Source organism: Gekko japonicus, unplaced genomic scaffold, assembly GCF_001447785.1.
Source record: "Gekko japonicus isolate JY-2015 unplaced genomic scaffold, Gekko_japonicus_V1.1 scaffold1051, whole genome shotgun sequence".
NCBI lineage: Eukaryota > Metazoa > Chordata > Lepidosauria > Squamata > Gekkonidae > Gekko > Gekko japonicus.
Window position 1 is genome coordinate 363,881 of NW_015160868.1, and position 12,557 is coordinate 376,437.

Sequence of the window (12,557 nt, forward strand, 5' to 3'; positions counted from 1 at the left end):
GGCTTTTTAAACTTTTAATGATTTTATGGTTATATGTCTAAATATCTTTTAAGCTGAAAGCAAATTTGTTTGTCCCGCCACAGAAGAAAAAGGACTTGGCAACCCTAGTTTTCCTTTGGGTGAAAAAAGGAGGAGCTCCCCTTTGACCACTGAAAGGCATGTGCCGGTTGTGTGACCCGTGTGAGCGTACACACACAGGTGGGGACCCACAATCCTGCTGGAGGGAGCCGGCAGCCATGCTGAGCCTGATGGCGGGGGAGATCAGCAGCCACACTGAGCGGTGGTGGGAGCTCAGGGCAAGGGATCCATCAGTCATCCATGTCCCTCCGTCCTCCCCAATGGGGACCCAAAACAGCTCACAGCACAATAAATTACAGCACCACCAGCTGCTCACACACACTCTCACTGTTCCCCTGGAGGAAACAGCAACTTTGGAGAATGGACTCTATGGTATACCATAGAGCTCAGGAGAAACAGAAATCCTAGAGTGCCATCACGTCCCCACTGAGTTCCCTCTGCCCTCGCCAGGCACCGCCCTCAAGTCTCCATGAATTTCCCAAGACAGAGTCGGCAGTCCTAACTTGAACCCGGGTCGCTCAGATCCTAGGCTGACACCTCTGACCGCTACACCTACCTCACAGGATTGTTGTGAGTTTCAAACCATCCTGAACTTCTTGGAGAAAGAGCAGGGTGAGTTAGGACAAATAAATACAATTCTATAGGTCGCACCCGAATTTCACTCACAGCCTGGGCGGCTCCCTCTCCGCATCCTACGTTAGCAACAGCCTCTGTTGCTACTCTCGGGAAGTTACTTCCGGTAGGAGGCCGGAAACGAAGGGAAGGGACTCTGAGCGGCCGCTTCGCCTCATGGGAAGCGTAGTTCGTTGGAGCCGCTTCGAGGCAGCGGCCTATCCGGCAACGAACTACAAACCGGCGCTTCCGTGGTTTCTTTTCCTCCCGCCTCTCGTCCGGGGTCCCGCGGTGCATCTCGGGTATTGTAGTCTTAACGCGTGGCACAGTTCCCGTGGCTTAGGGCGGACTAGGGCAAGAAACTACTGGGAGGCGGGATTCTCTGGCAGGAAGGAAGGCGCGGAGCGAGGCGGGTCGTGGTGCATGCAGCACGGGCAAAATGAAGAGGAGAGGCGCTGGGGAAAGAGAGAAAGAGGCGAAGGTAAATTAAAAGCAGAAAAGGCAGAAAAGCAACAACGGTCCTCCCAGTGATGCATGCCCCAGGTGCAAAATTGGGGTCGACTTTTTCCTGCCAACCTAGCAGTTCGAAAGCAAGAAATTGCAAGTAGATAAATAGGTACCACTCAGGTGGGAAGGTAAACAGCGTTCCGTGCGCCTTGGTGTTTAGTCATGCCGGCCACATGACCACGGAAACGTCTTCGGACAGCGCTGGCTCTTCGGCTTGGAAACGGAGATGAGCACCGCAACCCTAGAGTCGGATTCGACTGGCTTTCGAGCAAGGGAGACCTTTACCTTTTCCTGTTATGATGCTCGACATTGCTTAGCATTGCTTAGCATTGCAGTCTTCTCTGCATCGCTTAACGTTGCGATCTTATGCATGCCTACTCCGAAAGTAAATCCCGCAGGACTCGGCGGATGTTTGCATCCAGACAAACGTGCACGGCGTTGCAGCTGGAGGGTCTTCCCCGTTCGTTTCTCCCCCTCTGCTCCTTTCCTTTGCAATTTTTGGTTTGTGAAGCTGCAGCAGGTGTTACTAGCAAACTGTCGGGGAGCGATTTCCCGTGTTTGCGTCTCCGCCGTGTTTTGATTCCTGAGTGGACCCTGTTGTCATTTGTTGGAGAAAACAAGCAAACGAGAGAACTCGAAAAATCCAAACAGACATTCGCTTCCCTGTGTATATCTCGTGGCAGGTGAAGACTAAACACTTGTGACATTCGCGGTGTGTCCCCTTCCCCCAAGTCTGCGATATCTAGGATTGCCAATTTATCACTGGAAATTCCTGGAGACTTTGGGAGCAGTGTTCCCTCTAAGCTGAGTGAGTGTGCGCTAGCTCACAGTTTTTTAGCCTCTGGCTCACACATTTTTGCCTCAGCTCAGGAAGGAGGGCTCCAGAGCAAACTCATTCATGCAGTAGCCAAATTGCTCGCTCACAATTTTAATCCCAGTGGCTCACAGAGTAGGATTTTTGCTCACAGGATTCCACATCTTAGAGGGAACATTGTTTGGGAGTAGGAGCAGGGCCGTAGCCATTTTTTTTTTTAAACTTCAGGGGGTATTTAAATGTCAGGGGGCACCCCTGCACATACCCCTAGGCTGTGTCAGCAGCGACAAGAGAGTAAAAGTTTTTAAAAATCAAGGCGAGAGAGAGAGAGGCGGGAGGCAGGGTGATGGTTCAGGACGTCAAGGCCATGGCGTGCATCAGGGGTCATTCCGTAGAAAAAGAGGCGCAGGAGCTCATTAGGATAACTCATTAGCATAACTCATTTGCATATGCCACACACCCTGACATCACTGGAAGTGTGTGAAGGCGACACCCACTGCTCAGGCTCCACTGGACTCTTTTGGATTGCTAGCTATTGGGGGGGAACGTGCAGATCTGTCCTCGCAGAGGAGGGAGAGCTTGTACCTGAATAAAACTTGGTCTTGAAGGTGCCACTGGACTGTTCTGGGCCGGGGGGGGGGGGGCTCTGCAACTTACCTGGCAGCTTCTTGCTCTGACTGAGGGCTGCTGGGAGCAGGGGGTGGGGCTTGTTGCATGTGTCCGCCCCCTGGGCTCTTTCCTGCCGGAGCTCCGCTCTTGTGCGCTCCTGCAGGAAATGACTCCTGGCATGCATGAAAAATAAACTGGATGGATGGGAAGTCTGGAGGCCTGGGCAGTAAGTCGGGGGGGGGCTGCCCCCCAAAATGCCCCTCTGTAGGTACAGGTTAGAGCCTGGAAGCTTAGGGCTTTGGGCACGGAGGGACCTCAGTGGGGTATATTGTCATAGAGACCACCCTCCAAAGCAGTCATTTTCTCCAGAGGACCTAAGTTCTGTCGTCTGGGGATCAGTTGCAATTCTAGGAGATCTCCAGGTCCCGCCTAGATGTTGGTAACTAACTTCATCAGATGCACAAAGAATGTCCTCAGCTGATGGATATATGCTGGGTAGCAGTGAAAAATGTAAACAGTGGCATCAAAAGACACCCTCTCTACGTGGCCCGGATGAGATTAAATCAACTCACAGTCCAGTCACACCAGAATTGGTGCAAACCGTTTTGAAATGTGCTTTTAATGTTTTAATTAACTATTATTGTGTTTTGTGTTGCCAGACGGCCAATTACATTGTGCTCACCCCTGAGCCCGTTTGCAAGGAGGGCGGAAAATAAATCTGAACAAAATAAACAAATAAAATAAATACATATAGGAGCATTAGTTAGCCCGACTAGTTCTGTAGGGTGACATCTGATTGGCAGTAGCTCTCATGGAAGTGCATTCTATGACAATCATGTACAATGTTCCCTCTAAGTTGTGGAGTCTTGTGAGCAAAAATTCTACTTTGTGAGCTGCTGGAATTAAAGTTGAGAGTGAGCAATTTGGCTACTGCATAAATTAGTTTGCTGTGGAGCCCTCCTTCCTGAGCTGAGACAAAACTCTGTGAGCTGGAGGCTAAAAAACTGTGAGCTAGCTCACACTAACTCATCTTAGAGGGAACACTGATCATGTAGGTTTTTAAGTACCACTGGACTTGAATTTAGTTCTTTTTTTAATTTTGAAAGGAGCATTTCCCCCCCAAAGGCAAAAAAAGGGGCTGTGTTTTAATAAAGACAGCCATCGTAGAGCTGGGAGGGACCTTCGAGGTCGTCTCGTCCAACTCCCCATTCTGTGCAGCTAGTGTATCCTTCCTTTCTCTTTCTTACACCTGGGAACGTGGAACTCAGAGTCTCATCTTCAAGCCCAGGGGTCTGAGCCTCATGACCCACTCGTAACTCCCTGTGGCAGTGGCCAGGGTCCACCTATGAGGGGGCATCGCTTTTAGCAGCCCCATGGAGTTTGAAACCTCTGACAGAATGAAAGTGGCTCATTAGCCACTAAATCACAGTGCCGCTTGGTGACTGCTTGTTCCCGTACAACGTTAAATGTTTTGCAGGAGACATCCCTCCATGTCAAAGGAAGGTGTTGAGGTTGGTTTGATTTCTTTGGGCCAGGTCCAAAGTGAAAAACTGTATTTCCCAGCCAATAAACAGTCAACGTAATAATTAAAAAGGGTAAAGGTAAAGGTTTCCCTTGCTCGAAAGCCAGTTGAACCCAACTCTAGGGGGCAGTGCTCATCTCTGTTTCCAAGCCGAAGAGCCAGCGGTGTCCAAAGACTTTTCCGTGGTCATGTGGTCGGCATGACAAAATGCCGAGGTGCACGGAACGCTGTTACCTTCCCACCAAAGCAGTACCTATTTATCTACTTGCAATTTCTTGCTTTCGAACTGCTAGGCTGGCAGGAGTTGGGGCCAGAGACGGAAGCTCACTCCATCATGCGACGCTGGGGTCTGGAACTGCCAAGCTACCAACCTTCCGCTCTGCAACTCAGCATCTTAACCTCTGAGCCACTGTGGCTCAGATGTTTAAATTCATTTTAAAATGAACCAATCACATTCAGTCTGATTAAACAGAACAATCCATATAGACCAGTGTTCCCTCTAAGCTGAGTTAGGGTGACCTGGCTCACAGTTTTTCAGCCTCCTGCTCACAGCTTCTTGCCTTAGCTCAGGAAGGATGGCTCCAGAGCAAACTAATTTCTGCAGCAGCCAAATCGCTGGCTCACCACTTTAATGCCGGTCGCTCACAAAGTAGGATTTTTGCTCACAGGACTCCGCAGCTTAGAGGGAACCTTGATATAGACCCTGCCTTTCTCCCCAATGGCAACCCAAAGCAATTTTTCTCCTCTTCTCCATTTTGTCCTCACAACAACCCTGCGAGGTAGGTTAGGTGGAGAGAGTGTGACTGGCCCAAAGTCACCCAGCAAGCTTCCATGGCATGAGTGAGGATTCGAAACTGGGTCTCCCAGATACTAGTCAGGCACTTTTAACCACTATACCACACTGGCTGTTGAGTAATACTCTAGTGTAAATATTTTGAATATTTTCTCAGATGCAAGACTAGTGCCCCCCCCCCCCGTTTCCAGGTATGCCATCAAAAAAAGAGGAGGTTGACTTACATTTGCATACAAGTGGCACATGTCTGGTATTATTCTTAATAACATTTTTACAGAAGTCCTCTTACATTCAGGGTCCTCTTCCTTTTGAGTAAACATGGTAGATGCACATGGATTCTTCCATAGAAATCAGTCTTATATGAGCATATATGTCATTCCCATTCTAGCTACGCTGCCTGCTAGAACAAAAGGAAACGTTTCAAAGCTTCTGACGCAGAGCTTTGCCAAACAAGGGGGAAGAAGATTTCACTGAATTCCTGATCCGAGAATCAGAGGTAACAGGATATGCCCAGCTTGTACAGAAGCTATTACCTAGATCAACACATGACTTTACCAAAACTTGTGATTTGTACCCTCAAAAGTCGTGATGTAAGACGTCTCTGAGCATCTCAAGCAGAGGTCATTTCGGGGGGGAACGTGGGGGAACACAGTTCCCCCGGGTGAGGTGCAGGGGGTGGGGCACATGACGAAGCCCTGCCCCCTGCTTCCAGCCGCCCTGCTTCCAGCCCTCATTCAGCCAGGAGGAGGCAGGAGAAGAGGGAGGGTAAGTTGCTTCCTCCCCGCCTCTCCCCACCCCTGCCTGCCTGGGGCCAGGGAGGGCCTTGACGGGGCTTCCTCGCACTCCCGCTGGCCTTGCAGGTCCACCGCCGGGCCCCTGATGTCAGGGGGTGTGGCATATGCTAATGAGTTCCCCTAGCTCTTTTTCTACGAAATGACCCCTGATCTCAAGGAATAACTGTTGCAAATTCTGTTCCATTTGTTCTTGGATTTATTCCGAGCATAAAATCACTGATTCAGGGCTGAAAACTGTAAGTTAACTAGAACAGTGAGGAAAAATACACATTCACAGAGTTACACAAAAGGCTAAAACTCTTGGGCCTACTGGCAAAGTATGCTTTCCTGGGGTACCTTGAGAAAAGGCAGCATTGTGTAACGGTCACAGTGATAGTGGTTTGATCCATCCAGAAACGCAAGAGGCAATCAAGTCCCTTGTCACTGTATTCCCAAACCATGGAAAGCATCACCAGTTGAATTTTTTGATGGAGTAAGTACTAGATGGATCAATAGCCTGATTCACTACACGGCCGTTTCATATGTTGTTCATCTGTCTATCTGATTTAATGCAAACCACCCTTGAAACGTCAAGTTTTCTAAAATAGTCCCACTTATGAGTAACTCAATAACTGAACTGCACTGAATGATTGTGAAAACAACCTTCTAGGACTCGGTTCATCTGGAAATATGTTAATTCAAAACAGTTGATATCTTGACTTTTCTGCATATTATTCAGTGCAGGCTCTTTAGAAGTTTATTCCTGTTTCCCTGTTATTAAAAGCCATTACTTTGATAGCGTCTGGATCTTCCTCTACAGGAATGACTGCGTGATTTCATTGGTAGCCTCAGGATATCTTAATTTCTTTCTTTTCTTTGAAAATATAACAGTGGTTTTCTTCCTGTCTCCACAACTTCAGACAGTATTTTGTTGTTATTTTTTGTGGGTCCTGATTTTTAGGGCTTTGCATGTGTTATCAGTGTCAAGAAAGCTCTTCTTGCCTTATGTGACTGTACCACTTGTTTAGGTGTATGGCTGTACCATTTGAGAACAGGTTTGCCCACGTAATTAACCAATCCAGAAAGATTTTGTTAATGACCAGTTGAGCGTTGCCAAATTCTACTGAAGTATTTTTTAAAGCCTTAATGTAAGTAGATATTTAACTTAAATCATCAACAGATTTTATACATGAGCTGCATTCAGATGTTGTGCAGAGACAGAGATATAAACACTGAAGTTATGGGAAAACCTTGGGGCATTTTCTGCTGTGGAAATGATGGGCTGTTTAGTGAGAGGTGCATTTGCAGTATTTTGTATCCAATCTGAACTTATTTTGGTGTTAAGCGCCATTAGTTGTATCTTTCATAACAAAGTGTATGGAAATTGTCCCATTTGGCATGGCAGTGAAATTTAGAACTTTGAAAAGCCTGCTTGATCTTTGATAGGCAGACATCTAAACTAAAGACCCTAACTCCCCCATATTTAACAAGTGTTTTTTGTTTGCTTGCTTTATTCAGCAAATATTTTGATTTCCAGTGTTTGACATAAGGCCGTCCAACTGCTGCGGCCATATTGAATATTAATTCTGGATATTTCCTTGGCATGTCTTTGTTTTGTGTTACTTTACAAGACAGAGTAGCCAAAAATCTTGCAACAAAAGATACATACATAGTCACAGCGGACTTATGGTGACCCTCAAGGCCAGAGACCTTCAGATACGGTTTGCCATGACATGCCTCTGCATAGCAACCCTGAATTTTCTTGATGACTGCCCAGCCAAGTGCTAACAAGGGCTGAGATCCAATGAGACGGTCTATCCAGGTCAGGGATACATTGTGTTGTGTGTGTGAAGTTCTGTCAAGTTGTTGCCAACTTACGGCAAACCCAGCAAGGGGATTTCGAGGCAAGTGAGAAGCAGAGGTGATTTGCCATTGCCTTCCTCTGCAGAGTCTTCCTTGGTGGTCTCCTGTCCAAATACCAACCCAAGGAAGGGGCTTTGAAGGCAATTGAGAAGCAGAGGCGGTTTGCCATTGCCTTCTTCTGCAGAGTCTTCCTTGGTGGTCTCCCGTCCAAATACCAGCCACAGGAAGGGGCTTTGAAGGCAATTGAGAAGCAGAGGTGGTTTGCCTTGTCTTCTTCTGCGGGGTCTTCCTTGGTGGTCTCCCATCCAAGTACCGACCTCAGCAAGGGGCTTTCAAGGCAAGTGAGAAGCAGAGTTGGTTTGCCATTGTCTTCTTCTGCAGAGTCTTCCTTGGTGGTCTCCCATCCAAATACCAACCCAAGGAAGGGGCTTTCAAGGCAAGTGAGAAGCAGAGGTGGTTTGCCATTGCCTTCCTCTGCAGAGTCTTCCTTGGTGGTCTCCCATCCAAATACCAGCCCCAGGAAGGCAATTGAGAAGCAGAGGCGGTTTGCCATTGCCTTCTTCTGCAGAGTCTTCCTTGGTGGTTTCCCATCCAAGTACTGACCCAAGGAAGGGGCTTTGAAGGCAATTGAGAAGCAGAGGCAGTTTGCCATTGCCTTCCTCTGCAGAGTCTTCCTCGGTGGTCTCCTTTCCAAGTACGGACCCTGCTTAGCTTCGGAAATCTGATGAGAGCAGTGCATGCTATTCTGTTTTCCCCTCTCCGGGCTACGCTAGCGGGCAGCATTTCTCCATTTGTTTATTCTTGCTCTGACTCGGATGGCCTTGGGTTAGCCATATCTTGTCAAATCTCAGAAGCTCAGCAGGGTCGGCTCTAGATACTACTTGGATGGGAGACCACCAAGGAAGGCTAGGGTTGCTGCACAAAGCCTGTGGTCGCATACACGAAATAATCCACTCTCCATGTCCTTTCCAACTGGATTTTGCCAGTTGGACAGGGCACTGAAAGTGGATCGGAAGTGGATTATTTAGTATGTATGACCACAGCCGGATGCAGGCAGTGGAGCAAACTACTAATCAAACTGCCAGCAGATCATCAAGATATCAGGTGAATGTCATGCCCAATTGGCAGCGCTAGGGATCGTACCTGAAAGGCATCCAGCGATCTCTTTCCATAGAAGGGAGTTTTATGCATAATTCTGTATTATTCCCCAAATAAATAAATCCCCCCCCCGCATTACCATGTATGACCAAAGTGAAGTAATTTGCAGAGATGATCTCCTAGGGATGCCATCCTCCAGGTGGGGCCTGGGGATCTCCTGGATTTACAGCTCATCTCCAGACTACGGAGATCGGTTCCCCTGGAGAAAATGGAAGCTTTGGAGGGTGGACTCCAGTGTTCCCTCTAAGCCATGGAGTCTTGTGAGCAAAAATTCTCCATCGTGAGCTACTGGCATTAAAGTTGTGAGCGAGCGATTTGGCTGCTGCATAAGCTAGTTTGCTCTGGAGCCATCCCTTCCTGAGCTCAGACAAAAATGTGTGAGCCGGAGGCTAAAAACTGTGAGCTAGCTCACGCTAACTCAGCTTAGAGGGAACACTGGCTGGACTCTCTGGCACTGCATCCCATTGAGGCCTCTGCCCTTCCTAGATTCCACACTCCCAAATCTCCAGGAGGTTCCTGGCAACCCCGTGATCTCCTCATTGACAACGGTTGCGTGAGATCGGGCTGAAATTGAGACTATTGCCCCCCCTCCCTGTGCTATTAGAGACATAGTTGATTGAGACAGAGGATGCCTTCGGTGTAATACATCACCCGTATGTTGGGAAGCCAGCACATAAACAGCGCACGGATGCAGGGATGAAGCGTTAAGATGGAGAGAGTGGCAAATCGTCTCTGCTTTAAAATTCATCACACCGAGGCCGGTTCAAATTGCCCCAGCTGTTAACTCAGGGCCTATTACAGTAATGGCCTCTGCAAATGAAGGAGAACCCGCGCACACCCGCACACTTTATTACCGGAGGGGTAATTTTCTCTTCATCCGTAATAGCAGCAATGCCTCGTATTGATCAAGCCATCAAGATACTAATCCTCTGTAAAATTACTTGTTATAACTGAAAACGTGTTAATCCAAATCAGGCTGTGTCCCAACTTTCAGCTTGCTATTGAATACAGACCATTAGACGGTTTATTTTTCATGATTTAAGGCCCCGAACGCTGGTCTTCCTTTGAGCGGATGGATGCTTAATCTTCGCTCATAGCCCAAAGGATGCCTTTTGGTTTTAAGCAGAACATCATCCACTTAATTAAGGTGTGAGAGTCTGTCTTGCCGGGCTGAATAATGGGGGTACTTTCGCTTGCTCGGATTTATTAGGAGGGGGATATAAAACTGAATGTAAAACCGTGAGCACGCGCGTGTGTGTGTTGTAAATAAGGACAGGGGCCATCGTGCACATATTAAACACCAGGAGATAACAAGGGTTATCAGCGAGTTCTGAAGATGTAAGGAGCTTGTTTTATTTTATTTTATTTTTAAATTACAAGGTTCTTTTGCTCGCGGTTCGTCGATCTGCGTCTCGCCAAGAGAGTGGACCAGGAAGCAACACATAAAGATCCTTCTTATCTCGTTTCACTACAATCGCCTGTAAAAACACTCACACTCATCTTGTTTGTAATTTAATTTCCTATCTTTTTTTTTTAAAAAACAGCAGTTTTGGAACTGTGGAAATTTATCTTAAAATTATCGAGGAGGAGGACAGTAACCCACATGGTCTGGGACCCTGCATACCTATAGGACCACCTCTCCCGTCAACCCGTGTTACAGCTTCGCTCCTCAGGTCAACACCTATCGCAGGGGTTCTCAGCTTGGTGCCTGGGGGTGCCATGATGTCCGCCAACACCTGTTTCCGGTGCCTTCCGCGTGTTTTTAGAAAGTGGGAGGGGACAGGTGGGGCTTTTGCCCAGTAAGGCTTCTGATTGGCCACTGCAGATTTGATTAGCTCTGCAGATTTTTTTTTAATGTGTCACTCTGGCAGCAGCTGCCACCAGAGCACAAAGATCTTCAGCGTGTGACGTGAAGGTAAGCGGCGGTGGCCATTTTGTGGATGGCTTCACTTCCTGTGGCAGCCATTTTGAGGCGGGGCTCACTTGGCTGTGTCAGAATCCCGGAGTTGCCTGCAGGCTCCAAAAGGCTGGGGACCCCTGACCTACTGGTTACGCCTTCCTGTGGAGTAATTAGGATGTCCACGGCTATATTTAGAGGGGTTTTTTTTTCCCCCTAGTCGCCGCTCCTATTTTATGGAATGGCCTTGCTGGTTTTGTTACGAAGGTTTGTACTTCATTGAGTTTGTGTAAGGTGAAATAATTCAGGACGGCCACCTAGTTTTAAATTCAACCAGGGCTTTTTTTGTAGAAAAAGCCCAGCAGGAACTCATTAGCATAATAGGCCACACCCAACAGCAGAGACCCATTAGCATAGCAGGCCACACCCTGACAGCACAACTCATTAGCATATTAGGCCACACCCACATGTTACCAGAAGTGTGGTGATCCAACCACACCCACCTTTTGCTTCTTATTCTGTTTACTTTGTTGTCAAAACCCAGGGCCTTTTTTTGTAGCAGAAACTTCTTTGCATGTTAGGCCACACACCCCTAATGTAGCCAATCCTAATGAGTGTCTGCTGTTAGGTGTGGCCTATTATGCTAATGAGTTGCTGCTGGGTGTGGCCAACTCAGGAGCCAGCCGGAACTCCGTTCCTGTGCGTTCCTGCCCAAAAATAGCCCTGAATTAAACGTTTGTGGGGTTTTAGGGGATTGGTTTTAACAGATTGCACTTTAAAAAAAAAAAAATCTTTGCAATCCTCTTTGAGTTTGGTGCCAGAGAAAGTCAAGTTAAAATGTCCTACAGAAACAAATAACGGTAGGTGAGCTTCCTTGGAGGGCCGTTTGCCCACCATTCCTGATCCTTCTCCAAAATGCTCATCCACAGGGGAGCATGGGGTGTGTTCTGTAGCACATTATTGAGAGCCAGCTTGGTGTAGTGGTTAAGAATGCAGACTCTCATCAGGCAGAACTGGGTTCGATTCCCTGGGACAGCTCATGGGATCATATGAAGCTGTGTTATACTGAATATGACCCTTGGCCCATATGGCTCTCTGTTGACTACTATGACTTTGCTAGCTAAAAGTCTTCCGGCGTATCTGCTCCTAGATATCCTTTAACTAGAGATGTCAGGACTTGACTCTGGAGCTGTGGAGCTTCTTCTTACCTCACTGGTGGTCGAAGCTCCTGCCCCAACACTGCCAATGGGGCATTTATTGAATGAAAATATTTATATCATGTGGTCTCCAGAATCTGTCGAGGTGACTTTGGACTTCCAATGGGGTCTGTTCTCTCAAATCTTTAAGGCTCACTCGACCCTTGGTCTGTCTTTCCGTGTCGATAAGATGGACTATTGCTCTCGGAAATGCACTAGTTCTCTCTTGCTTACATCTGCCAAGGCCCGAAAAGAACTTTTCCCGATTGATCAGAGGACACAAAATGGCATGAGCAATGGAATGTAGTATGTTAATGTTTATCCATCGGCTCTGTTGCATAGAGATGTAAAATTTCCAGAAATTTTGAAGCTCGGGAAAAAACCCGGTTTTTTCCCAGTATTTTTCGGGAAAAAACTGAAATTTTTAGAATTTTTTTTAAAAATGCTACATTAGCATTTCTTTTGTCTTTTCTAGACTGAAAGTCATTCTGTTACTTTAAGAACATAAAATATGACTATGGACATTTTTACTTGGCATGAAATTATCACAACTAGCATATTAAAAATATTAAAAATATAGTGTATCCAAACAATTATTACAAACAGAATACCCACCTACATGCAAAAACAAAACTGAAACTTTTTTATTTCCTTGTGACAATGGCACCTCCTAAAGGAAGAAATGCATCTTGTTCTTGCATTGGAGAGTTCAGTTTGTAACCTAGGACTTGCTTG

The 12,557-nt window shown here is 47.1% G+C and overlaps 2 protein-coding genes across 2 annotated transcripts in view; one reads left to right on the plus strand and one right to left on the minus strand.

Annotated features, from left to right (window-relative positions):
- The window catches only part of RPGRIP1L (RPGRIP1-like), a 136,609-nt gene extending 135,938 nt beyond the window's left edge, over positions 1 to 671 (minus strand). Inside the window, exon 1 of the mRNA XM_015422281.1 lies at positions 635 to 671. The gene's annotated coding sequence lies outside the window, so the exon portion shown is untranslated. The remainder of the gene's footprint in view (positions 1 to 634) is intronic.
- A 196-nt stretch (positions 672 to 867) lies between these two features.
- The window catches only part of FTO (fat mass and obesity associated), a gene marked incomplete at its 3' end in the record, with an annotated part of 177,145 nt that continues 165,455 nt past the window's right edge, over positions 868 to 12,557 (plus strand). Inside the window, exons 1-2 of the mRNA XM_015422227.1 lie at positions 868 to 992; positions 5,374 to 5,431. Coding sequence (XP_015277713.1) covers positions 868 to 992; positions 5,374 to 5,431 — 183 coding nt within the window. The remainder of the gene's footprint in view (positions 993 to 5,373; positions 5,432 to 12,557) is intronic.